Source organism: Colobus angolensis, unplaced genomic scaffold, assembly GCF_000951035.1.
Source record: "Colobus angolensis palliatus isolate OR3802 unplaced genomic scaffold, Cang.pa_1.0 Scaffold163, whole genome shotgun sequence".
In the NCBI taxonomy this organism is placed as follows: domain Eukaryota; kingdom Metazoa; phylum Chordata; class Mammalia; order Primates; family Cercopithecidae; genus Colobus; species Colobus angolensis.
The window spans coordinates 6,671,395-6,697,950 of record NW_012114744.1 but is presented as its reverse complement, the minus strand read 5'-3'; the positions used below and the strand labels follow the sequence as shown (position 1 = coordinate 6,697,950).

Genomic DNA, 26,556 nt, shown 5'->3' with positions numbered 1-26,556 from the left:
GAGTTCTGGTTGTACAATAAAGAGCATGATAGAGTAATTTGCCCTAACTTTTAAGTGGCTGTAGTGTTAAAGTCTGTTGAATCTATAGGAAATTTATGACAACTCTGCTGTTTTCTCACACCTTTCTCCTGTCAGTTACCTTACACCTCTCTCACACCAAACAATATTCATTCTTTTACACGCTGTATTTTCAGTGGGTACTTAATTATGCATAATTTAAAAGTTCATGATTTAGCATCTAGTCAAATATAATGCTAGATAGCCCAAATCCATGTCATCTCTGTGTGCCCTGAGTACTGACTACTGACTTCCCTGCCCTCAATATTTTTTTTCCATTGTTGCCAGTCACCATCCTTACGAAGGCCAGTTCCAATCATGTTAGTTCCCTGCTCATAAAGAACAGAAGCCCCCAACATTTACAGAAGGATATGAATCAATTGTAGCTGAACTTACCTTGAACATTCCAAGTCAGCATATAAAACCATAAGGTGCTAATTCATTTGTGCTTGAAGGACATAGCAATTAATCAATAGATGACTATGCACGCACGTACGTTTATGCAGCACACAATAGTAAAATAAACAGTAAACAGTAGAAGTATCTTTATCCTTTTTACTACAAAGTACATTATTTTTATATGAGAACTCAAAAAGTGATATACCCAATTCTTAAACTTTTTTTAAAAAATAAAAAAAAATTAAACCTGTATTCCTTTGTCAATCTTTTGACATATGGTCAAGGCCTTTGACTATGGGTGAACTAATTGGAATTGCAAGTCATCTAACTCACAGAAACCTCATCCATAGGCTTGACTTAACTGCAGTTAGCCCAAGAACATAAAGACACTTGCAAGGAAATCCCAGGGCAGAATCATTCTAGGTTTTACGGCTTCCCCCCAAATTTTGAAAGTTGTTATACCCACATTTAATTCATCTGAAATGTTTTAAGTTGATTGTCCTATATTAAGAATGTTATAAATATTCAGCTTTGCTTTTACAGAAGAAAACCTGTCTCTTTTTGCATTTACAGTTCATCAGCTCATGAAGGTAGGCATAGAACTCAAGGGTGTAAAGGACAAACTTGAAGGTAGCATCCTTGCCTCAGGCATTGAGCTCTTGGGTTCAGCAGCCAACAAGCTTTATGAGGGGAATGCAGAGCAGTACTACAAGCTGTCAGTGGTAACTAAGAGAGATTTTGGTCACTGGAGATCTGAGTCCCAATCCTAACCACATTTTATTAGCTCTGTCCTCTTCACTAAATCATGAATCTTTATTTCCTCATCCATAGAGTATATATAAACATATCAACCTATCTCCTGGGTTTCTTAAAGGTTTCAAATAAGGCCAGGTGTGGTGGCTCACGCCTATAATCCCAGCACTTTGGGAAGCTGAGGCAGGCGGATCACAAGGTCAGGAGCTCAAGACCATCCTGGCTAACATGGTGAAAGGCCATCTCTACAAAAAATACAAAAACAATTGCCGGGCATGGTGGTGCATGTGTATAGTCCCAGCTACTTGGGAGGTTGAGGCAGAAGAATCACTTGAACACAGAAGGTAGACATTGCAGTGAGCCAAGATTTGCAACTGCACTCCAGCCTGGGTGAAGAAAGAGGCTCTGTCTCAAAGAAAAAAAAAAAGGTTTCAGATAAGACCATATCTGAGAATACATTCAGAAGTGTAAAATGACAGTAGTGTCACTTTATATTTTACATTCCATGAAATTCAAGCTCTTCAGGTTTCGTCTGTAGTATATCTTCATCTAGTCTAACCTACCACAAATCTGGTCTTTTTCTCTTCCTTCCTTCTCCATCCCTCTCACCTCAGGCCACCCTAGGATTCTCCCTTCTCTTACGGACATTCAAATTCTGGCCAAATAAGGCAGTTCATAGTTCCAAGACTATAACCTATGTTTTCACCTGCATGATTCATGCTGCCTTGGCAAAGCAAATGTAAACATCCCTCTTCATTTTTAAAGAAACCCTACTCATCCTTCCAAGCACAGCTAAAATACCATCCATTCTATGAAACCTATTCACTTTCTCCAGCCTGAGTAATTCTCTCCTACTCTTCACTATCTCTGCAACTCTGAATCATGCCTTGCATTTTGCCCTATATTAATTATTTATAAATACATATTTCTCCCCTACTGGAGGGTTTCTTGAAAGCAAGAACCAATATTTCTCTTTGAGTCTTTCTTCACATGGCCCAGCACAGAGTAGGAATTCCCAAACAGTTCTGGAGTACAACTGAGTCAAACTAGCTGTGAATGATTACTGAAATATTCAATATTGCTTTTCCTTGAGTTGTTTTGGCTTCATGATCATATGAACAAACTTACATATGCAATAAGATATAGATTAAATGCATGAATTTTCAACCCATTTATTGTGGGTGAAATTATACTGTTTCTGTATCTTACTTGATGAAGGACATATAACCATTATAAACTTACTTCTCTTTTAGTCGATAAGTCATCAGTCAAGATACTCGTCCCCACTTCCCACTTGTCTAGTTTTCTCTTGCCCCCAGTTTAAATATTTCCCTGTTCTCACATTTAAATTACATCCTGCCAAACCTGCTGGTAATCTGCCCTAACATGAAAGTATTTATTTTCATTAGTGTGGAAGTTTGCAAAAAAGTCATTACAAATTCTTCCCACCCCAGTATGCACACCCCTTTGCAGTGTGACTTTGCAACTTCTCACATCCAGTGGTGGAGTCTATTTTTTCACCCCTTGAATCTTGGCTTGTTCATGTGATGTTCTTTGGCCAATGAGATATGTAGCAAATGTAATGTAAACTCCTTTTGCTTTTTTAGGACTGCTGTAACAAATTGCTGCAAACTTGACAACTTAAAACAAGAGAAATTTATTCTCTTGCAGTTTTAGAGGCTAGAAGTCCAGAAATCAAGATGTTCACATGGCCATGCTTCCCCTTAAAGATGTTAGGGACAATTCATTCGTTGTCTCTTTCAACTCCTGGTGGTTGTTGGCATTCCTTGGCTTGTGGGTGCAAAACCCTAATCTCTGTCTTCATCTTCACATGAGTGAAGATGTGAAGATGTATCTTCTCCTTTGTGTGTCTTCTCTTCTGTGTCAAATCTTTGACTTTCTCTTCCAAGGACATACACAGGGCCTATCTGGATAATTTAGGAAGATCTCATGTTGATATCTTTAATTTAATTACATCCGCCAAGGCCCTTTGTCCAAACAAGGTAATATTCACTGGTTCTGGAGGTTAGGATATGGACATATCCTTTTGGGGGTGGCTATTCAATCCACTATACAAGCAAGAACTTGAAAAGGACTTGACCTTTTCAAGGCACATGGCCAAGTCATCCCAACAGCCCTAGCTGATACCCAGCCAATATGCAGGAGCGTGAGTGCAGGCAGGTTAGACCACTCAGTCAAGCTTAGCCACCACCTGCCTATAGAGATGAGCAGAGGCCGTCTAGACAATTTATAGAACCAAAAGAAACAATAAATGCTTATTTGAAGTCACTGAGTTTGGAGGTGATTTGCTCTGCAAAAGCTGACTGATTCAATTTGCCTTTTATCATTGTTTAAATTTTGTCTTCATTTCTCCTCTTTTTGAAATGGAGCCCGCATCTCCTTCTCACACGAACCTCTCATATGGAGAAAGTGATCTAAGAACTTCGTGTGTTTTTTTCTTTTTTATTTTCAGTGTTTAGAATGTGACTTAAGGCTTTCTAATTCTGATTTGAGTTCTTGGTTTCAAACTTCTCTAACTTCACTCTGGCTTCCATCCCAAACATTGAATAGATTGAACCCTTGTTAGGGTGAGCATTTTCCTAAGCATCTTCTCACCTTCTTGTCTGAATACATCACACTGGACCACTCCACCATCCTTCAAAAGATTAGACTTGTGATTTGAGGCACCATCTGTTTGAAAATAACCCCTGATTTTATGGTGACTGAGAAACAGGCACCTCTGCCAGGACTGTTTTTACAGCAATGGGTACCTGGAGCTGTGGGAACCTCGCTGTCACACGAGGATGGGCAAATAGCTACTGTTATTCTTCTGTTCATTTAGACGTGGTAGGATACTTTTGTTGGAAATAGGGGTTGCAGTGACTGGGGAGAAGAAAGGTAGAGAGAGGAAGTGAATGGGAAAAGAATCACCAAATTGTCCAGGAGAGAAATTTTCTGGTAGGGCCTTCAGTCAGGTTACAGAGCAAACAAGACAAGGCCTGAGAAGGGGTAGGTGAGTAAGAACCAGCCTCAATAGGTAAGCTGCTGTATGAACAGGAACTTGTGTGCCTCTCCACCTCCTCATTTCACGTTTCTTTCCCATTCCTCCTCCTGACTGGTTGCTCCCCCATCTGATCTCTCAGTCAACGGCACCACCATTCAAATAATCGCTGAAGAGTCATCCTTGAACTCTCTGTCTTTAGCCTCTCACACCCCAACACCAATTCTTGTTTCTACCTTCAAAACGTATCCACATTTCTCCTTTTTTAGACTACCACCTTGCCACCTCGCCAACCTAGGTCAAGCTACCCTGCTCCTCATCTGGACCCCTGAATGGCCTTGCAACTGGTTTCTCAGCCACTGTTCACAATTCTCTTCAATCTATTCTCCACACAGCAGCAGAATGGGCTTAAAAAGTAAATCAGATTATGATAACCTCCTGTTCACTATCTTAGAGGCATCCCTTTGCCCACAGGGAAAATATTCAATTTCTTACTTTTCCTGACTCCTGTGTGATTAGGCTCTTGCCTTTCTCTCAATCTCTCTACCACTCACCCTGTGTTCAACATGTTACAGTCAGTGGTTGTGGCATTCTGTGAATATGTGAAGACTCTCCTAACTTTGGAATTGTCCTTTTGCTGGGAATATTTCGCTGTCATCTCTTCAAATGGCACTTAGTCTCATTACAGAATTACAGCTCAGATCTCACCTATTCAGGGCAATCTTTCTACCTCTCATAAAGTGGGCAGTCCAGTTATTTCCTAGTCAACATCCATCCTGTTCACTTCATTCTTAGATATATTAAATACCCGTAACAATCTGAATTTCTTTATATGTGTATGATTAATTCATTATCTGTTTTTCATCTGTCATTCCATATAAGAATAAACTTTACAAAGGCAGGGACTTTGCCTTGTTTCCTGCTATGCTACTGGAGCCTAACATAACATCTAGCATATAGGAGGTAGCTGGTAAATACTTGTAGCAGGAATCAAAAGGCTAACTTAACTCATAGGAAAACCATTCCTATTTTACAGACATGGAAAGTGGTCCATAGATGTTAGCAGATTTGTCTAAGGTCACAGAGTTTGTACAAGGACTTTCCTACTGCACACCCATCCCCAGACCTGTAGAACTGTGGCTTGGGATTTTTCTTTTCTTTCCTGCATATCCAGTGCTGTAGATCGAATGCTGATGATTTATTTCTCTCTCCTTTAAAGCAAAAATGCAATTGGATATTTGCTTATTACTCAGCCTGAAAGGATGTCATCATCGTCCTATTCATATTTTAAAAACACATTTCTTTAAGAGTAACTCCTTGAAGGCATGAAAATGAAATATATTTCCTTAGCATAATGTTTTTCTTCTGTGACTTCTGAGTTTAAAGTAGTGATTTCTCTCTGTGTGATTTGAACAAATATTCTTCATGTAGATAATCTGGGTAATCAAGCACATAGAAAAATTCATATACCTTTTCAATATATCTGAAAAATTTTCTAGTAGAAGTTACTCAGAAGTTATTCCACTAGAAATTTCTACCGAAGCATCAGTTTGGAACAGTATGTTTTTTAAACAGAGTGATGAGGCTATGGTACCTGGAACTGTTAGATTCCGGAAAACTAGAGACCACATATGAAGAAGCTGATGTGGAGGGGAAACCTAGTGCATATGGATATGGATATATATGTAAATAAAGGGGTGCCTGGAATTTCCTCTCCTGTTTGAAGTCCCTTTCTCTAAATTTTAAAGACTTGCTTCATTGAGCTTCTAAGAACGGTTTTTACAGGCTAGAAATAGGGAGTGAAAGGACAAATTGTTTTGAGATAAAGAGGATAGAGTGATGTGTACAGGAATGCTCTGTGTCAGTCAATGACGCTTTCTGCTGCCTCAGTAGCACTCAGAGAAATACAACGCAGATGTTCAGTTCTCTATTATAATACCAGGTCATTTAGATAATTGAAAGGAATTCCGGTTAACAACAGATTTGAGGTTCAGGTTGTAATCATACAGAAGTAACACAAAAGATTCATGGAAACAGTAGTGCAGTCTTACACGTTGAGTATAAAATGCCAGCTCTAACTGTAGAGTAATTTTAAAACTGGGATTATGTAGTAAGTTTAAAACTATGTGTCGCAAAATCTTTTTTATTTTGTTGCTTTTCTAAGGAAAAAAGTTCAGGCCTTAATTTTTGGGCAATGGGACAGGGTGATGTTTTTGAGCTTGTGGTGACTGGCTTAGACTAGAGGTTTATGGAAATCAATCTAACATCCCTGACATATTTTGTTTGATCTACACATAAGACAGTATAACATGTTTATAAGTCATTTCTTCTAAGTAAAGTCAATATGCCATAAAAAGTATCCTGTATTTGTGTACTCTGCCTATTTATACCACTCTCAAGTAAATTCCCTGAGGAGAAAGAGCTCTAGAAAATATCACTGAATTTCCTTATATGAAAAAAAATTATAAAATGTACATTTCTTCACTTAAATGTATACTCACAAGTTTATGACTAATAGGTTTAACTTTTCTATAGAAAAAAATTATTATATTTTATGATATGAATTCGAGCTGGAAGAATGAATTTTAATATATAGTCATCTAAGAGATACCATTCTTTAATAGCATTGCATATTAAATTTTACAAAATGTTCTTAAGTGAAAAAACAATGTCCAGTGGCTGACAAATGCTGAAATCATTCCAAATAATTGTGCAGCCTAGGTAACTTAAATTGTACTGAAGAATTATCATCATTCACAATCTACTTAAAAGCACAGCTTTCTTACCATAATTATGGGTCATAAAATAACTTTTTAAAATAAACATGTATAATTCAATGGGGGAAAAATGGTCCATGCTTTACTAAGCATTTTTGCCTTTTTTCCTTTTGCCATTGGACAGCTCAGACTATTTGTACAATAGCAAAAAAGACCACTTGGGGGCAATACAGCAATTGTTTTGCTCCATCTCACAGTTATGTAGGCTTCCTTGGTGAAAAAAGATTGCTGTTTCTTCTAAATTTGAAACCACATTTTAATATGTGGAAGGAAAAAGGCTGTATTTCATTTTAAACTTACAATGAATAAATCACGTAAGACAAATGCAAGTCAGATTTTCTCCTGAAGGGAGCAAAAGCCTGTCTTCCTTCAGCAGACAAATCAGTTTTACCTAGTTGGCACATTTGAGGATATTTTATATTTAGAATTTGTCACAGCCTTTGAGACAGATCTCAAGGAATAAAGGATATTGTTAATAAAAATCTCAAAAATGATATACATTTAATAAGTTTCAAAATGTACTGGTAAAAATTTACTTTTTTTCTATACCCAAAGTAAAAGTGTAAAAATCATTTAACTTCCCCACTGAGTACATATTCTGTAATAAACTTAAGCATTAAAGCAATTAATTTTTGGAGACAATTACTGCCATTATTTTCACTGTTATTACTTTGCACTCACATACCACTTTGTAAAGGAGTTATTTTTATTACTAATTATTCTTTTCAGCTATTTGATGAGTGGCATCTCTATTCTAATCCATTTCTCTCTCCCTGAATCTGCTGAACACTAGGTACTATGCCAGGCACTAAAGATTTGTTTCCTACGTAAATGAAGAATAAGCATAATCTCTTCTTTTAAGGATTTCAAAAATATTTAGGCAAGTAGATTTTTCCTCTTGGTTTTTGTTCTCTTGTTTGCTGACTTTATGTGATTTATTTTTTCCTTCCAATATATTTTCCTGTCATCAGAAGATATTTAACATTACCACAGTGATGAAAAACTTAGTTAAGCCTTGTTGTTAAAGTCTTAGGGATAAAGATTTATAAAATTAAATTCAATAACTCTCTAGGTGCCTGTACAGAAATGAAAACATTTAGGAAGATTGCAGGGAGTTTTGCCTTAATTCATGGTTCATTACCCAAAGATCCATCTTAACAATCCTTTCTGCATGGAGGGTAGTGAAGAAAGGGAATACAGCTGTTCTGTCTTTGAACATCTTTATGGCTTAGCTGGCTCATCTATTAAAGAAATAATAGGAAACTAAAAAATTAAGAGGGTGCTACTCTCTATAGATGCTTAAAGTGCTTTGAAAGATTGCTTACACTAGACCTCTTTTCCCAGGCTTGATTTTACTCTAAACATCTGTTTATTTTATAAACTTGTGATCAGCAAGGCATAACAGAAATCCGAGTGGCATTACTGTGCTGGCCAATGGCAGAAAGAGGAAGAGCCTGCAGAGATTGATTTTTAAGAGCTTCTGTGAAGTTCACAGGCCATACACTTCCAGGATCCAGTTCAGAGAAACAACACGTGCTCTTTTCAAGTCCTCAACCAGACCCCATCCTCATCCCAGCATATACCTTCCCTTGATGGCTCCAGGGAGACGCAGGCTCCCAACAGGACAGGTAAAGGGGAGGAGCTGAGAAGGGAAACACACATTCTATCCTCCAAAGTACTATTGAGGAACTTTTCGATCTTTCAAGCATCCTAAAGGAGGGAAGAAGGAATGAACTTACCTCACCTGATTTCACACTGAAATCCCTTAGTATTAGCTCACCTCCATTTTTCTGGGTACATAATTAACACTTGCCTACTGATTTTCTAGCATTAGCAAATTTATTCATTAGTGTTAGGTTTTACCTTTACACTGTCATTAGAACACATTATATATATAGTAGGTATATCTACACATATATGTGTGTGTGTATATATATCTACCTATATAAAGCATTATTTTAGTTAATTATATTTGCATATATCTATGCATTAATTACCCTAGTTCAGAAGAGAAAATATGCTTGAATTAACAACGATGGAATATGTAAATCCATACTACTATCTTCTATTGTAGAACCTGCTCCTAAATCTTATTTTCCTCAAATGGCAGTTATTGTTAATGAGGTACCTTTAATTAAAAATGAGGATGATAGACAACGATTCATTGATAAACATTTTTGAGCATCTGCCATGTGCCAGGCACTCTGTGAGGCTCTGGAGATATAGACACATTGCTTGCCTTTGTGAGGCTTAGAGTCATCTGCTTAAGTTATCATTTTGGCCAAATGAAGATGATCATCATTAAAGAATAGTTTTCTTTACATTTAGGATAATAATCCAAGTTCAGCCTTCAGAATTAATGAATGTACAAAATGACTTGACAAATCTTTTAATAGAACTAAGTTGAGAATGAAGGAATGAAATGAATGAGTGAATGAATTGCTTTTAAAAAAGACAGGAAGTTGGCACAAAGAGTATTAGTGCAAAATAATAAAATTATTCTACATTAATATACTTTAAAATCACATACAGTTACAAGGCAGTCATTCTTTTACTAGAGCAAATGTATATTTGAAATAATACCTAACATCAATGTGCGCTGATTATTTTGCAGTTATTACAAAAGTTTTTAAAGTCAGCTAGCTTTGGTCACAAGTTTATTCAATTACATGCTGGTTATTTACAATTTCTATTTATATAAAAATCATACTTTAAAATGAACATCCTGATGCAATTTTAAAATTTAATTCAAGCAAAAGTAGGCTAAGTAATACATCAACTCTTTTTACAAACTCTCAGGAGAAGACTTTTATTCACATTCTTTCTACAACTGACATAAATCTCCCGGGCCTAGCGAAGGGCCAGATGCTCAGTCAAAAAGCCTTTTACAAGGTCTGCTTCATAGCCTGCAGTTTTAGACATAAAATGAAGATCAGGAGAAGAACACTTCCTAAGGTTGAAAAACCATACTGTCACTTTATGCCTTCTTCCAAAGACATTACTCATTTTTACCTTGGGAATATATGAGCAATCTCACCCAACATTATCAAAGGCACTTCATAAATATTGACGACAAATGAGGCTAACTTCATCCCTGCAACTGTGTCATGTTTCCAAAATGAATAAGGAATATATGCATCTTTTAAAAAGGAATCTTGTACATAACAACATTCCTCTCTTCGCCACAGTTCTCCTCTGCCCTCTGTGCACATTTGTTGATTGTATTGATGTGAGAGGGAACTGCAGGCACGGGAGATGGAAGAATGGTCCCCTGAAGGCCATTGCAGTGGTGGTAGAGAGCTGGTGATTTAGAACTCACAAATCTGACTTGAAAAAAAGGCTATGGTATCCCAGACTTCCCTATTTCTATCAAAGTGGCCCTTATCTAGAAATTCAGATTATGACATCTGAATACTGCATTTACTGGAAAACAAATGATCATTTATATAATATTTATCTATATCATGTATATATCATTGCAAAGTAGAGTGGCTGGCTTACAGCAGTTAGGGATAAAGTAGACTCAGGCAATTTCTTCATGCAGTTAAAATTTTTTAAATGACCTTTGATTCAACTGAATCGAAGAGACACTTATAGGGAGCTGATTATATGTAAGGAATCATCTTCATATAACTTTATATCTGATGTCAAATATGGAATAGCAACACATCTAACGTCTTCAAATATGGGATGGCTGATCAAACAAAGAATTTAATTTATGTCTTGACTGGACAAAATAAGGCTTTTGACAACCTTTTCTGCCAGAAGTCACAAATCTCTTCAGCAATACATTTTCATAAAAACAGTCAGTCAACTACGGTGAGAAGTATAAAGAATCTTCAGACATCATAAAACGTTACAGATATTACAGTTGCCTCTCTGTTGGGGAACTCATTTTGTGATTTACAACGGATGAAGGGATGACTTGTGACTTTTCGCTCTAAGAACCAAATTTAAATTTATGACATTTCTTGCAGTTAATCTATATGACCTGTTTTTTCAGACAGACATAGATTCATTTAACCAAAAGTTATAGTTAGAATATTTGTGAAAGGGGTTTACTCTTGAATTTATAGATACAAACTGAAGTGTTTTATAATTCATTTGAGAGCTTTTTGAGGGAAGACATTTTTAAACAAAATATTTCTTAAAATTGGATTTATTATACTCATCAAGTAAATGATATTGTCTTAACAGCAACAAATAGAGTTGTTTTAAAATCAGATCAAACGATAAAGGAAGCAAATATTACATTTGCAATTTTTTTCCTTTTCACATCTTCCTCTGCTTTTAGGTTTGAACATCCTTGGGAAACATCTAACACTTAAATTTTTAAATATTTTATTCTATAGAAGGTATTAAAAATAGTTTACAAAGCATCTATTTTCCATTATTCCTTAAATTTGCATTTCTTGATTTTTTTTACTCTCTACAAAGCTTTTTAACAGATAAAGTATCTCAGCAGAAGACCTAATTGGGAATAAATGAGCTCATAGTTATATCTGTTATTGCCTTCATACCTTCTTTAGCTGTCAGAATGTTCTATAAATGGCCACTGATAACTAGTTTAGTGGGCTTGCCTCATCACACAGTACATAAATCACTACTGATTTAACTAAGTTATTTGGGCTTTGAATTCAGGACTCAGTACAGACACACACACACACACACGCACACACACACAAAATTATGTTTTGTGGAATTTGAGAACAGTGTTTAATAACATGCTGGTATAGCGTGGGTAGTTTTTAAAGTGGGTTTTGGTTTTGTCCTTCACATTAGCAGTGTGAGATTTCTATGTATTTTTTCACATCTAAAAATACCAGGAGAAAGCAGTATTTCTGAGGATGGCTAAGTAATTTAACAGATGAGTTATAATCTATTTGTTTTAACTGAAATAACAAGTACATCAGTTGAAGGGTAAATGAATATCCTCTTGTTTTCTGAAACTTATCTGTATCATCAAGCGTAACTTTGGACTAGTAAGGAAACAATCGCTTTCTCTGCATTGACCCAGGAAGCTGCACTACCTCCCTCTGAGAGGAGATAACAGTATTGCCCAGAATAATCAGGCAAGATCTTGAAAAGATAAATCCCAAGGAGAGGATGAAAATGACAAGAACTGCATGCTTTCCTGTGCTACAACCACAGCTTCCATCTGTCTCACAGAAAAGACAAAAACATGAATAAGAAAGGAAAGAGTGAAGAAAGCATGAAAATCTGAAGAAAACCAGATCACAATGAGATTTCTTTTTTCATGATTTATTTTCAGGAAATACATAAATAAAAACTACCGTAAAAATTAGCCTGTTATTTGTACCAGGGTAGGAGGAGCGGCGCTTACATAAAAAGAGGAAAAATACTTTAAAAATTATTTAAAATATCTAAGAGCTTCAGTTTCCTGTTAAGATGATTCACTAGTCCAGGTGAAATGAGATCCAAGCAAGAATTTGATAACAAAGAACAAATAACAAATACTTCTTTGAAAGGGATTCTAGAGCTATTGTGAACTGATCTGACCAGTGGTAGCCATGGTCAGGGATAAGTGGAGTTGGGGGAGGGGTGTTGTTGGAGGGTACTTGAGGCAACAGGCTGAAGGATAATGTTTTCGTTTTCCTCCTAACTCTCCCCTGTCTTCCCCTAGGACAATCATTGGTTGCTCCTTCCTTGTTAAGGATGCTAAGCCCAGGCCCGGGATTCAGACTGCTGAATTTCTTGGGAGAGAGGATGAAAAAAATGTGAGAGTTACTGGTCACATGTGGCATTCACTCCTCCACCTACTGTCTGTCCACCCCCAGGCTTGATGATGTATAATGGAGGAAGGTGTGCTTCCTCCCAGTGCTTTTATGCCTGAGAGAGTCTAGGGGGTGAAATTCTGACCAGGGAAGTTACCTGGCTACAAAGGGAAGCGACCAAAAGTGGTTTCTTCATGTTTGGAACACATTCTCTCCCTTCTCCTTGGATTCACCTGAAAAAGGACTGACCTTCCCCAAACACTGTACTGGTTGGAATAAATAATGTCTGCAAGAGGACTTAAGCTTAAATGACAATATAGGGAATGCACAAAAAAATACACCTACTTCAAAAGAAAGGCAACAAACTGAACAACATATATTATGCTGCCAAAACTGATAGATGAGGAATTTGAAATAAGCATGAGCAATATACTGAAAGAAATAATAGAAGATAGTAGCAAAATAAAATGTGAAAAAGAAATAATTAAAAAGAACAAAGAGGAATACGGTAAAAATATTAGAAGTAAATAAAAATATACTAGTTTTTAAGTGAAGGGGAATGAGCATTTAAGTTATACATGCAGCATTAAATAAATAAATGAAATACAAGAAACAACAGATGAGATAGCAGTAAAGCTACAGTGTAAGAAGGATTTTGATATAATTTGGATATTTGCCCCCTCCAAATCTCAAGTTGAAATATGATCCCCAATGTTGGAAGTGGGGCCTGCTGAGAGCTGTTTGGGTTGTGGGGACAGATCACTCATGAAGGGCTTGGTGCCTTCCTGGTGGTGACTTCTCCCTCTATTAGTTCTCAGGAGAGCTTTGTTTAAGAGCCTGGCATCTCTCTTGCTCCCTCTCTCAACATGTGCCATGATTTCTCCCACTTTGCCTTCCACCGTAAGTGGAAGCTTCTTGAGGCCTCATCAGAAACCAAGCAGATGCTGGTTCCATGCTTGTACAGCCTTCAGAACCATGAACTAAATAAACATTTTTCTTTATAAATTTCCCAGCCTCAGGTGTTCCTTTATAGCAATGCAAAACAGACTGACACAGATTGTATAATTCAAAAGATAAGATTAAAGAACTGTCTTAGAAAACAGAAATGCTTCCAGAAAGCAGGTAAGAAAAGCCAAATAATATAAATAGAAATGGAAGGATCAAATCTGGTCAACAGAAGAAGAATAAAAACAGTGAGCAAAAATATTTCAAGAAATTATGAAAACAGATTTTTAGAATTAAAGATTAAAGACATTAGACTCAAATTGAAAACACTCGAATAGTAAAAGAAACAAGTCCAAGAGGACACTGTAAACAGTGTGGGGAAGTGAGGATGGTAAGTGTCTTGATAAAGTTTTTTGTGTATTTGAGGGAAAAAAGACCAAAAAAAGAACAAGTGATTATTTCAACCAAAACTAAAAATCTACATTGTGATAATGGGATTTGGGGAAGTGGTACAGAGACCAAAAGAGTCTTGAGAAGGCAAGGTTGGGAAGCAGATAGAAATATTGAAAAGTCTAAGAAATGAATAGGAAAACATAAACATGAGTGCATGTTTTAAATTAACAGTGACCACTGTATGTTATATATGTAAAGAATGCACAACTTTTAAACTTACAGAAGAATATTTAAGCTTTTCAGTGAAAAAGCAAACAAAGTTTAAGAGGAAAAAATGAAAGCATACTAAATAAAAAAAAATAAGATGCCAGAAATAAATTCTAACAATTTGCTCATGCCTTATTCTTGAGCTGGAAGATTTTCCAAAATTCAAAATTCAATTTATAAAGGTAAATTCTGAAAAAAATCAAGTTCAATCATGTTTTAATCTGTTGAAACTATGAGAGACCCTGTGCATTCTTTCAGTTTCTTTACATTTCCTCTTTTTGGTATGTGGAACAATAAAATACTGTAAAATCAAAATCTCTTTAAAATTTATCAAACATATTGTCATCACTAGATCTCATTTTCAGCCCAGTTGACCTGCGCTACCTTTTATAACTTACTAAACTTTTGGGGATTATTATTAAGTTCTTCCCTGAAATCTTCCCTATTATCCTTTATGTCATAGCTTGCTATATTAGGCACACTTGAAAGCTTTATTTTTCACTCAACAAATATTCCATATTGACTGGTGTAATGAACTAGCATTATGCTTCCTAAGGGTGAAGCAAAAAGCACAAAGGCAAAATTGTATTTCCATTTGTTGCTTTGACCATATTTTTCTTGAATAAGTGAAAAACTGAGAAAAACAGAGTATAGCTGTGAACTAGCTCTGTAATAAGTAGATCAAAGAATTGAACCATCACGATGAATTGAGAAAAAAGAATGTAGCCTTTGTGATCCCTAGTGAATTAAGCTGCTTCCAATTCATTTTTAAACCTGCACCCATTAAATGAAAATCTTTTCTTGTAGCAATAAAAAAGATGTGATCTTTGTTCGATAGGATTTGATAACCATAAAGGTGGGAAGATGGCAGCCCAACTCACTTTACTTTACCTCAGTGTACTTGCGTGAAATGATAGCTTCAACTGAGAGCTTACCTTGACAGTGAAGCGTTTTTTCTTTGGTGGATTCCAAACTGTGCCAGTTGAATGAATGAATGCACGCAAAGGGGTTAAGGATGTCACCAACACATACGCTTTAAGAATCACAGATAGATCTTCGGCTCGAAAGATTGTTTCATGTGGAGCAAGGACTGTCGTTTCATTCCTAAAAAAATAAAACAACGTAGTTAGCACTCCATAATAGGGTTGAGTATGTAATTTGCAAATTACCTTCAAGCTTTGTAAACTGCTTCTAGCCTTTGCAGGATGCCCACCTTCAGTGTGTGGATTTCCTTGAACAATTTCAATTGCTTATTAGCATCACCACCAGGTGGTGGAGAGGTACAGCTAGAATGAGTCAAATTGGTAATAGTTCCCCACTCCGCCAGATTTAATCAAAGTATTTTTAAAAAGTAAAAAAGGTGGCTAGGCACAGTGGTTTATGCCTATAACCCCAGCACTGTGGGAAGCCGAGACGGGTGGATCAGGAGTTCGAGACCAGCCTGGCCAACATAGTGAAACCCCATCTCTACTAAAAATACAAAAATTAGCCAGGCATGGTGGCGGGTGCCTGTAGTCCCAGCTACTTGAGAGGCTGAGGCAGGAGAATCACTTGAACCTGGGAGGCGGAGGTTGCAGTGAGCCGAGATCGCATCACTGCACTTCAGCTTGGGCAACAGAGTGAGACTTTGTCTCACAATAAGTAAATAAGTAAGTAAGTAAATAAGTAAATAAATAAAATAAAAAGGTGGAAAGATAGTATGTAGAATAAAGTTGAATTTAAAAAATAAATATATAAATTAGTCACAGTACCCATGACCTCAGATGCACGGTACCATTGCAACAAAAGTGATATAAATTACAGTTTGAATGAAACTTTCTAAAACCTTCTACCTCTGCCTACCTTTGCTCTATTTTTTCTTCTCTAGAAAAATGTGTTGTTTTTACACAGTGAACAGGTCACCAAGAATATGTGAAAATACTTTGCCCACTAGTTCAATCTTACCTAATGTCCCTACTCCCAGATAATGAAGAGTTAACTTAAGGAATTAAATATTAAAACAAACAAACAAACAAAAAAAAACACTTCAGGCTACAAAGGAAACCTAACACCAGTTTAATATTTTGTAATGAAACAAATATGCTTTCATCATAAATGATACCAAAATATATAATTATTTGCTTTTCTACATCATATTTCTAAATGTTAAATATCTAAGTTTGATCAATGAAAGGACTCTGCTATTTATTTATATATATATACATATATATATATTTTTTTTTTTGGAGACAAGGTCTTGCTGTCACTCAGGCTGGAGTGAAGTGGTGCGATCACAGCTCACTGTTAACCTCCACTTCAAGGGCTCAATTGGTTCTCCTGCCTCAGCCTCCTGAGTAGCTGAGACTACAGACATGCACCACCGCGCTTGGCTAATTTTTTTTCTATTCTTTGTATAGATGGATTCTCGCTATGTTGCTCAGGCTGGTCTTAAACTCCTGGGCTTAAGTAATCCTCCTGCCTTGACCTCCCAAAGCACTGGGATTCCAGGCATGAGCCACTGCACCTGACCTAGTTTTAACTTTAAAATTCTAGGTTGGCACAAGATGCATACGATTCTTCAATAAATACTATTAACTGTTTAAATACTACTTAATAATTATAAAATTAGATGAGGCAAACTTATTTGTGTCTTGGATAAGATAATTAAAACCTCTTAATTTTTCACTATAATTTATCTACTTTATAAAATCCTTTCCCTGGAGGAAACTTGGATAACGTGATATACAGCAGATACTTTCTTAGATGCTAAGAGCCATTAAAAAAAAAATAGCAGAAAAAATGCATTCAGCCATATTCATAGTCTAAGGCAAAGTCATTTGAGTATAAAATGGAAGCTAAAAATCTTACAGTTTTGCATTGTCAAGGTTTTAAATTCAATTTCCTTTAATGTAACTTACTAGATAAGAGTCCAATTTACCCAAATGTTTATTCTCTGGCAGGACAGGTTTGAATTAATCTAGGAGAAAGTCAATGATGGCATTCTTTATTTAAAAAGGAGAGCTGAAAATTTATGAAAGAGAAACTAATAATTCACACTTGTGAACTCCCCATATCTGTTCTGTGTTTTTCTCTTGTTAGCTGTCTCCTAAAATGCATGCTGGTTATAACAATTCAAACTGATTAGCTTACAGCTGTTCATGTCTCCAGTCCTCTGGTTTCCACATACGTGGCTTCACTGTTTTTAAAAGGTGACTCGAAGTACTCAGCTTTAATTGTATTCCCTGATCCAGACACACAGAGGGACTCACTGGAAGTTGCAATTCTGAAAAGATTCAAGAGAGCAGAAGACAGTCATTTTATTGTTTCTTTTTGGAACTGCTTTGAAAATAGAGTATGCTGTGTCACACTGCAGGGTACATGAGAAATATGCAACCATTTTTCTCCCCATTCTGAATCAAACTTGGCTCCACTAAGTATGAATGCGTATTCAGAGAGGCCTTTGTTTGCCATATGTTCTTTTACTACAGAGGAGGAAAACAATTGTAATAATTAATTTCATTTTCTTGCTCAGAAGGGGAGGTAGATATAATGTCTCTAACTGTCCAACATCAAGCTGATCTATCCTACAAAGTTAAGGGATGCATTCTCAACGAGGGGTTGGTGGCTGGAAGAGCAGACTTTTGTTTGTGATGAGAATATTACATAGAAAACTTGAGCTGATTCCGACAATACAATGCTGATAAACTAAAGTTTGTTATGCTTCGTGACCTTGGGAATCTCAACAACAGGGCTTTATTGTCTAATAAAATATTAATTATTGCATTTTAAGGTATATAAAAATAAAGAACAATAATAATGGTTTACTTAAGAACACACATATTGACATGCTTAAAAATAAAGGTATTGCATATACATGATTACAAAAATCAAATATTACAGAAAGCAACCAAATGAGCAGAAAAAGCATCCTCCAATCCACTTCTATCTAGAACCTCTTCCCACCAAAAACCAATGCTTACATATTAACTTTTAAAATCTGAATAAGCACATTGGGTCAGATGCATATATTTCTTCAATACAAAAGTTGATGTACAATACATCAACAAAATATCAAATACAAAATATCAATGTATCTACATGAACCTATATATGTAGGTACTTCTGTTTGTTTTTTTAATTATCCCAAAGAGGTGTTATAATAATATATGTCTGATTTATTTATACCTACTAACCCATCCTGGCATCCTTTCCATATCAGCATATTCAGAGTTATTTCACACATACCTCTTAATAGCTTAGGGTGCTTCACTAAATAAATATACGTTTGATTTAGCCATTCTCTATTATTGTGTATTTAGATTATTTTTGCAATGTTTTTCTTTTGCTATTTCAAAAGCACTGCAATGAATACTCTTATACATCTATTTTGGTGTACTTTTACAAATTTGTCTACTGGCAGATTCGTATTGGTATGTGCAATTGCCAGGTCAATGGCAAAGGCACTGCAAATTTGTTAGACATGGCCAGATTGCCTCCCAAAATGGTTGCTCCAATTTCCACACTCTCCAACAGTATTTGGAAGTTGTTTTCCTAATCCCAGGTCACAGTGCTTTATTTTTTAATTATATAATTTATCTAGCTCTCAAAATGGAACAAATTACTTTAAATTATTTTTCCCCTTTGTGCACATTTCATCAATACTAACATAGTCTAATTTAAAACACTTCACACTCTTAAGTAAAAGTCAGCAGAAGTCAAGCCGTTCAATGTATTCCCATATCTCATTATTTAGCACAGTGTGATCTTGCTCCAAAAGGATAACTTATTTGTAAGTTTTCCCTTTTAATGAAGTTCTAATACATCATAATAAAGGAAATACTCAAATGGCTTAGGTTTTGGAGATTATAAATGAACAGCCATTAAGTTAATTTCTTGAGAATCACAACTTTTAAAAAGTTGAAATGTTTATGTAAGCCTTTAAATTTGCAGTAAGAAAATACATGTTCTTAATTAAAATTTTACTAAATAGAGTTATGTTTTCAGAGTATATTACTAGGACAAGTTTTGTGTCTCCAAAGAGCTGATTTGGAGGCTTCTTTTGTAAAGTATGAGAAAAGTATAATTTACTCTGATTTCCCTTTTACTTTGCTGCCAAAAAGCACAGAATTGATTTCAAACCCAAGCACAGTTGACATTAAAGAAGCTAGACATATTAAGTTTTTTGCCAAGATAGTATCTCAATGGTTTTGAGGAAGTTGTCAAAAAACATGTCAAAAGAATAAACAATTTTATGTCACTTTTTTCTGGTTTAGCTCAAGTGGAGCCATACATGACACTGAAGGAGTCCAATACAGGAATTGCCAAGACTATGTCATATTTCCACATGAATCTCTGAAACTCTGATCGGATAATGGAAATGAATACTGAGCAAAATAACTTTACCTTTATTTTTATATTTACACATATATCAATACATTCTAGGCTTCCTATTATATTATTCCAGGCTTGGATGTTACTTTTTATTATTCTAATAGAAAAAAATACTCTGTAATTAGCTGTCCCCTCTAAAATTATTCTCATTTAACTTGATTATAGCCACAACTCAGATATAAACTTCATTCATATTTTTGAAAGCTGCAAATGCATTTTATGGAATTTTGTAAATAATCATGTAAACATTTCGATGTCTTAGGCTATCATTTAACAGATAAAGATATGCCTGGAGCAGTATGTCTTCTATCTTTCATCTGGCATAGCCTTCAAGGGCTCTCTCAACAGTCCAGTCTAATCCATTTATTACTCCATTCCCCTTCTCCATGGCCCAACCAACACACTCAAAGAGCCTAGAAATCTCCTACAAACAATGCTCAAAAGACTTTCTGCTTTTGGAAAGGATTTGGGTGATGAGCCTGTATGACACAGTCTTCTAAATAGCTTAGTTCATTAACATACACTTGTTAAAAATGTTAAAGTAACTTAATATGGAATACCCTAGCATAACTCTTTAGGGCTTTCTTGCCCCATAATATGCAGACTGAATGGAAAATAGATTAAAATGTGAAATATCATATGGTGAATAGTGTTGTACTTTTATTTATTGGCTACTCTTAGCTTATTTTAGAGAGCCCTGAAGCCTGTAACTGTATGATCAGCAAAGTTTACCCAGAACGAAAGTGAACAATTTGTTAGGGATGCATGACACCTGCTTTTCAATACCTTTTAATATCTGGTTGGGGAAAAAGTATTATGAAAATGATGATTAAACCAGAAACAGGAGACCTGGGCTTTCATTTTGGTTCTTGCCAACCAACAAGTAATAGACTTGTGACATTGTTAGGAAGCCTTCTAAAATCCGGCACATAAATCCCATGAGTCTTCTGAACTTCCCACATCACTGAACACTATAGTGACTAAAATAAGCAAGTGCTCAGGAAATATTTGAAATGCTTGTTCTAACAATGAACTTGTTTTGGGGGGTTAAGTCAATCTATGGCTTAACAAAATCATATTCCAATGAATTAAAAACAGTGTATTTGATTATTTCTTTCCCTTCTATGTGGCATATGAGTATATATACCACAGTCAAATATTAAACACTGAAAAAACACTTATGCTGACAAAGATTAGCTACCAAATTTATATTGCATTTGATTTAATGTTTTGCCTTACAGCTAATAATTAATAGGGAAGTAATAATAAAAGTATAATTATATTTCACAGATATTTGAATATTGTCTTGCATTTTCATATTAGAAAACTAGCTTTAGCTAGCATTTTCTTATTTCAAAATTTTCAATAAAGATAAAGGCCTTACTTAATAATTAGCAATAGTTTTGAGATTAGAAGTGTAAATAAGTACCATTTATGAGTGCATTAATCATTCCTCCTGCCTGAGGGCATTGATAAGTCTTAGAACTTAGCCTACAGGTATAAAGGCTCTGCAAATATAACCTCAGAACTTTCACATATAGTAAATAGAAACTGATACATGCACAAACTGAAGTGATAGCCAGGAAATCACTCTGTCAGTCAGGGCCCCAGAAGACAGCAGAGTCAAAGGAGTAACTGAAGAGACTATTAACCACGAGACAATGAAAGAAGGACTGCTAACAAACACATGGGTATAGTTCAGGAAAATCAAAAAGGGGTAGAGGAGCTCCCCAGGGCCAACAAAATGGGAAGCTTTTACCACTCTTAGCCCAGGAAAAAGAAGTTTCCAGAACCAGGCAAAAGCATTGTTATATCAAAGCCCATTAAGAAAGACTGTGGCTACAGGTAGAAGAACACAGCCACTTTCAAGCCAGGGTCCAGAGGGGAAGGAGCCAGGCAACAAATACTCCCAAATTATTTCCTCCTGTCCTCAATCTCTTGCTAGATGCCAGGGGACAAGGATGCCCTGTGGATGCAGTCTGTGGAGGACAGCTCCCTGGAGAAGGGTGTAGAGTGAATCTGAGGGGCAAATAGAGAATATTCAGCAGAAACTCTCTACACAGTACTTGGTAAATACAAGTTTTGGCCTTAGTCTTCTCAGTAGCCACATGTCCTGGAGAAACAAACAACTGTGTGCGTGTGTATGTGTGTGTGTGTCTGTCTGTGTGTGTGTAAAAGAAAAAAGGAGCAATATTAGCTTTGATTTCAAATAAGAGCATACAGATATGGCAGCAAGGGATAGCATAGGTTGAGCCACATAAAATTGCCTTTAGTTAGGTAAAAAAAAAAATTGTTGAATGTTGATCAAATATCAGCAATTTCATAATATTCAACCTAATTTTTTTTTCCTTCATCATGATGCCTACAGTGGGGAAGAAGAGTGACTAAACAAACTACTGTGAAAAACAGTTACAGTGGCTAGAATGTCAGTGGGTAGAAATGGCAAAAGGGGGACCTTGAAATCATTCAGTGAGTGTTTAGCTTATGCTTTGAAAACAAGAGAAGTCTAGTCTAAGTTGTGCCAGTTGCTAGAAGAGAACAAAAATCTTCAGCTCTGAATCTGTTTTCTCTTTGTATGATGCTGAAAAAGTCTAGCAGCAAGTAGACTAAAAGAATAAGTAGATGGTGTCTAAGTTCCTTTGCAATCTTCAATCTCTGTGATTCTAGATAAAAGGTTATGATTTAAATATGTGCTATAAGTGGCCTAATGGAGAATATGAGTGGCCAGGGTCTCAGCACCAGAGCTGAGATGCAGTCCCTCTGTGAATGTGTCATGTTCTGGTAATTGTGAGTGCTCCATAGGGTCAACCAGCTCCAGTTTCATTTGAGTGAGACACACTAAGTCTTGTGGGAAGAAGCTGTAGCTGAAGAAGCTCCTATCCCCTAACTAGTATTTGAGGAGCATCAACCACCCTTTCACCTCTTATGCAGTGTATAAAATGGTGAGAAAACATATCCCCAGGTAGAGTCGAGGTTACAAGCTTGATCACTCATTGGAAGTTAGAAGGTAAGGGTTATTTTGAGTGCATCTAAGGGTATTCTCAGTTCACTAGACTATAAGCTCCATGATGGCAGAGATTCTAATTTTTTTTCTCCACTGAATGACTAGTGCCAAACACACCAAGCACATCCTGGCAGTTAATTTAGGATCTCAGATACATCTATACTTAATACGTGAACTCTAATTTCTTCTTACCCAAGTAACCAGATGTATTTGCAGAAATGAAAAGAGTAAACAAGCCAACTGCTGAGCCACTTCACTGGATTTGTACAATGCAAACTTATTGTTCAGACCTAGGAAATGTGTATAACGTGGGTGGGGATTGGTTTTCCCTCGCTACCACAATGTAGTGTTAGATTGGCACAATACTATATACACAAGAGTATATTGTAACAAGAGTAGGTTGTAACAATGGCACCAAGAATGCCCCAGGAAGGGACCCACAGCTCAGAGATTAACTACCTAAGACCAAGAGGCCTAATAATGGCAAAGCCCCCTGGAACCCACAGTGAGCACGGGAAAGCATAGGAGAGAATGTCACCAGCATACAGCCAAAAGGAAGGCTGCTCCTTACAGGGACACTGAGAAAGTGAAGGATTTGGGGGCCTAGGGTTCATTTGTTTTACCAAATTGCCTGAAATTGGGCCCAAGAAGACATGGGGGAAATCAATAAAGATGCACATTCTAATTTGTCCAGCACATTTTAAATAGTTGCTAAATAATATTTTTCTAAAAATATTTTACAAATAATATTATAAATAACATTTATTTTTAAAAATACTAATTCCTGTCTATTAATAGATGCTTATATAGGTGCAATCGTGTGTTAATTTCTTTACTTTTCTAAATTCAGTCTCTTTATCTGGAAAATTAGAATAATAAGAATAGTAATAATAATAACTTACCTCATGTGGATGCTGACAGAATTAAATATGAAGTTCCCTTAAAGTGCTCTGCACAGCATTTGACTTATATGCTCAAAAAGTGTTACACAGTTACTACTATTAAATCGTAGTTTAATATAGATTTTTTAATAATCTAGAAATCTTGTTTCTAACTTCCAAAATTTCAAAGAGTAGCTACAATGTTATTCCCTTTGAGTTTAACACTAAGAGGTTCCCACCACTACTCACTATCAGATAAAAGTGAATCCATTAAATCCTCTTACAGCATTCTTAAACATCTGGTATTTGACATTACTCTCTTAAAAACAAGACCAAAATAAAACACAGTATCTTTACTTATACATGGCCTGTAAAGACACACTGTGTTTTTAGTGATCCTCCTCAAATTTACCATTGCAATATCCCAGGAAAGCAATTAATTTCTTGTTCTGTTTCACTTCTTTAAAGGAATTCTGTATTAGGTTACTATGGATGGAGTAAACCTAGGACTGAGTCAGTTACTTCAGTATGTTTTTTTCAGTTACTGCAGTATTTAAGTCTGTTCCTCTGTATTTTGTTCAGAGACATACTTCTTTTAAAGCAACCAACACAAATTAAAACAGAAATAGCTTGTAGTCAACAGATTTATGACACCTAGACAAAACTCCGCAAACTATTTCAGACCTACACTTCAGCTTAAATAGTAAAATCTGCGGATCTGTATACTCTGAACAATTCTATGCTTTGCCTTTTTTTTTTTTTTTTTCTTTAGATAGAGTCTTGCTCTGTCACTCAGGCTGGAGTGCCAGCGGCAGGATCTCGGCTCACTAAAACCTCTGCCTTCTGGGTTCAAGTGATTCTTGGGTCTCAGCCTCTCGAGTAGCTGGGATTATGGCAACTGTCACCAGGCCTGCTTAATTTTTGTATTTTTAATAGAGATGGGGTTTCACCATGTTGGTCAGGCTGGTCTTGAACTCCTGACCTCGGGAGATCTGCCCTCCTTGGCCTCCCAAAGTGCTGGAATTATAGCCATGAACCACCGCACCTGGCCTAAACACATTGATTCTTTAATAATTTTTTACTTTCATTTTACGTAAATAGCACTGACCGGAGTATCTCTGAGAAAATGGATATACCAAACACATAAAGGTATTATTAATACAGAATTCTAGCCTTAACCTAGGCAACTCATAATTCATTTATCAACATCTGACATTATTGTATTACTACTTGTGTGACTTCTTTGATAACAATATTTTATTCTCTATGGTTTCAGAATATCTTTCATATGATGTTATCGTATCAGTGTACATCAAACCACAAATATGAATAGCATGGTATTTCTATACAGTACTCTTGGCAGAAAACCAGTAACTTTCACTTTGTTATAGGAAATGAAATGTAGTCTGTGTCCCAGTGGAAGTGGAGACACAAATTGACCCATAAAAATGATCAGATCAATGACACAGTAATGTGCTCTAAAGGGGTAGTCATTGTATAAAATTTCCACCAACTAACCAATCAATCAAATGCTTAGGGAGCACTCAGTAAACGCAAGCCATGAATGCTCTTCTTTCTAGTCTTTCTCAGTGGAAGTGTCAAAGTCATACAATTCTACAGAAACAATTTTCCCCATGGACTGCTCTATGTTTTGACCATGACCACATAAGAACCTTGAGTTCTGCTCATTCTTCTCGGTTATAAAAGCTGTGTCTAGACTACTACTTCAATTTTCTTGCCCTATGATTTTGCTGCAATGACCAAACAGCATGAAAGATTGTTTTATTACTTTGTGGCAGCTTAATTTTCCTTTGATGGTTTTCTGCATGAATTTTCCAGGGGAAATGACATTTTTTTAAAAAAGAAAAATGCTTGACTACTGCAGCAAGACCAAAGGTGGATAATTTAGTATAAATTAATGAGCATCATTAATAACAATTTAAAATACAACCTCCAAAAAATATTAATACATAGAGTGAAACAAATATGGTAATAGAATGGCAGCCTAAATCCACCCACTGTGAAAAGTAGTTTATCACTTTATTAATTGTAAATCTTTTTCTCAGGAATATTTTCTGGAGTAGCTATCAGATATTATTGAAATAATTTAAGTCAGAATAATAACTTACTAGAACGCTGTAACAGTGATTCCAAATTTTATATTATATATATATTCATATATATATATGAAAGTCAATTCCAATTTAAATGCAACACACAAACACTAGGGGTCATGGCTCCTATTTAAACGAAATCATGTGTTAATATATCTTTTATTTACTGGCAACTTCACAGGCAAATTTAACCTTCAATTTTTACCTGGTATTTTTAGTATAATAAAATGTACACAATATTCCTGTTAATTTACCTCTATTTCTATGTTATTTTAAAGTAAACATATTATATGTGAACCAAGAACATATTTAAAATATCAAGATTTTTGTAATATCTAACTGCCAAAGGGAGGTAAGAATATAGACCATGGAGAGATAAGAGCCAATGGCCACAATGAAATCTAACGAGGGTTAGAGCTCCAAATGCCAGAAATAGGTTAAGAACACGGAAATATGTCAGAAGAGATGTTCCGTTAGGATTACTAAACCATTTTGCCTTGAGGCTCTTTCCCTCAAGTTGCTCAGCGATATGATTAGAATCTGAGGGGTTCAGGTTTGGCTGAGTGACATATAACACAAGAGTTCACTCCTCATAGATGAGGACCCAAGGGCCTGAGTCAGAAGCCAGGCAGAACCTGAGAAGAGTTTCTGAAATGGTGTCCCAATTATCAGCCTTAGCTAGTTATCCCCATCATTAGCCATGTACATCGGACTATCTTATGTCTTGTATATGACTAAAGAATTATCCAATTAATTGAGCCAAGAGGGGAAGGACCTTCCTATCTGAAGTGCTATATAATGGCTGGTCTTTAAAGATGTTAATGAGATGACTAAACTTTCCTTTTTTTTTTTTTTTTTTT

At 35.9% G+C, this 26,556-nt stretch overlaps 1 protein-coding gene across 2 annotated transcripts in view; it reads right to left on the bottom strand.

Moving 5' to 3' along the window:
- The window catches only part of CPED1 (cadherin-like and PC-esterase domain containing 1), a 320,989-nt gene that overhangs the window by 197,903 nt on the left and 96,530 nt on the right, over positions 1-26,556 (bottom strand). For both annotated transcript variants that reach the window (XM_011937391.1, XM_011937392.1), the window contains exons 6-7: positions 17,457-17,589; positions 15,263-15,431 (exon numbers count right to left, since the gene is read on the bottom strand). In XM_011937391.1, coding sequence (XP_011792781.1) covers positions 15,263-15,431; positions 17,457-17,589 — 302 coding nt within the window. The remainder of the gene's footprint in view (positions 1-15,262; positions 15,432-17,456; positions 17,590-26,556) is intronic.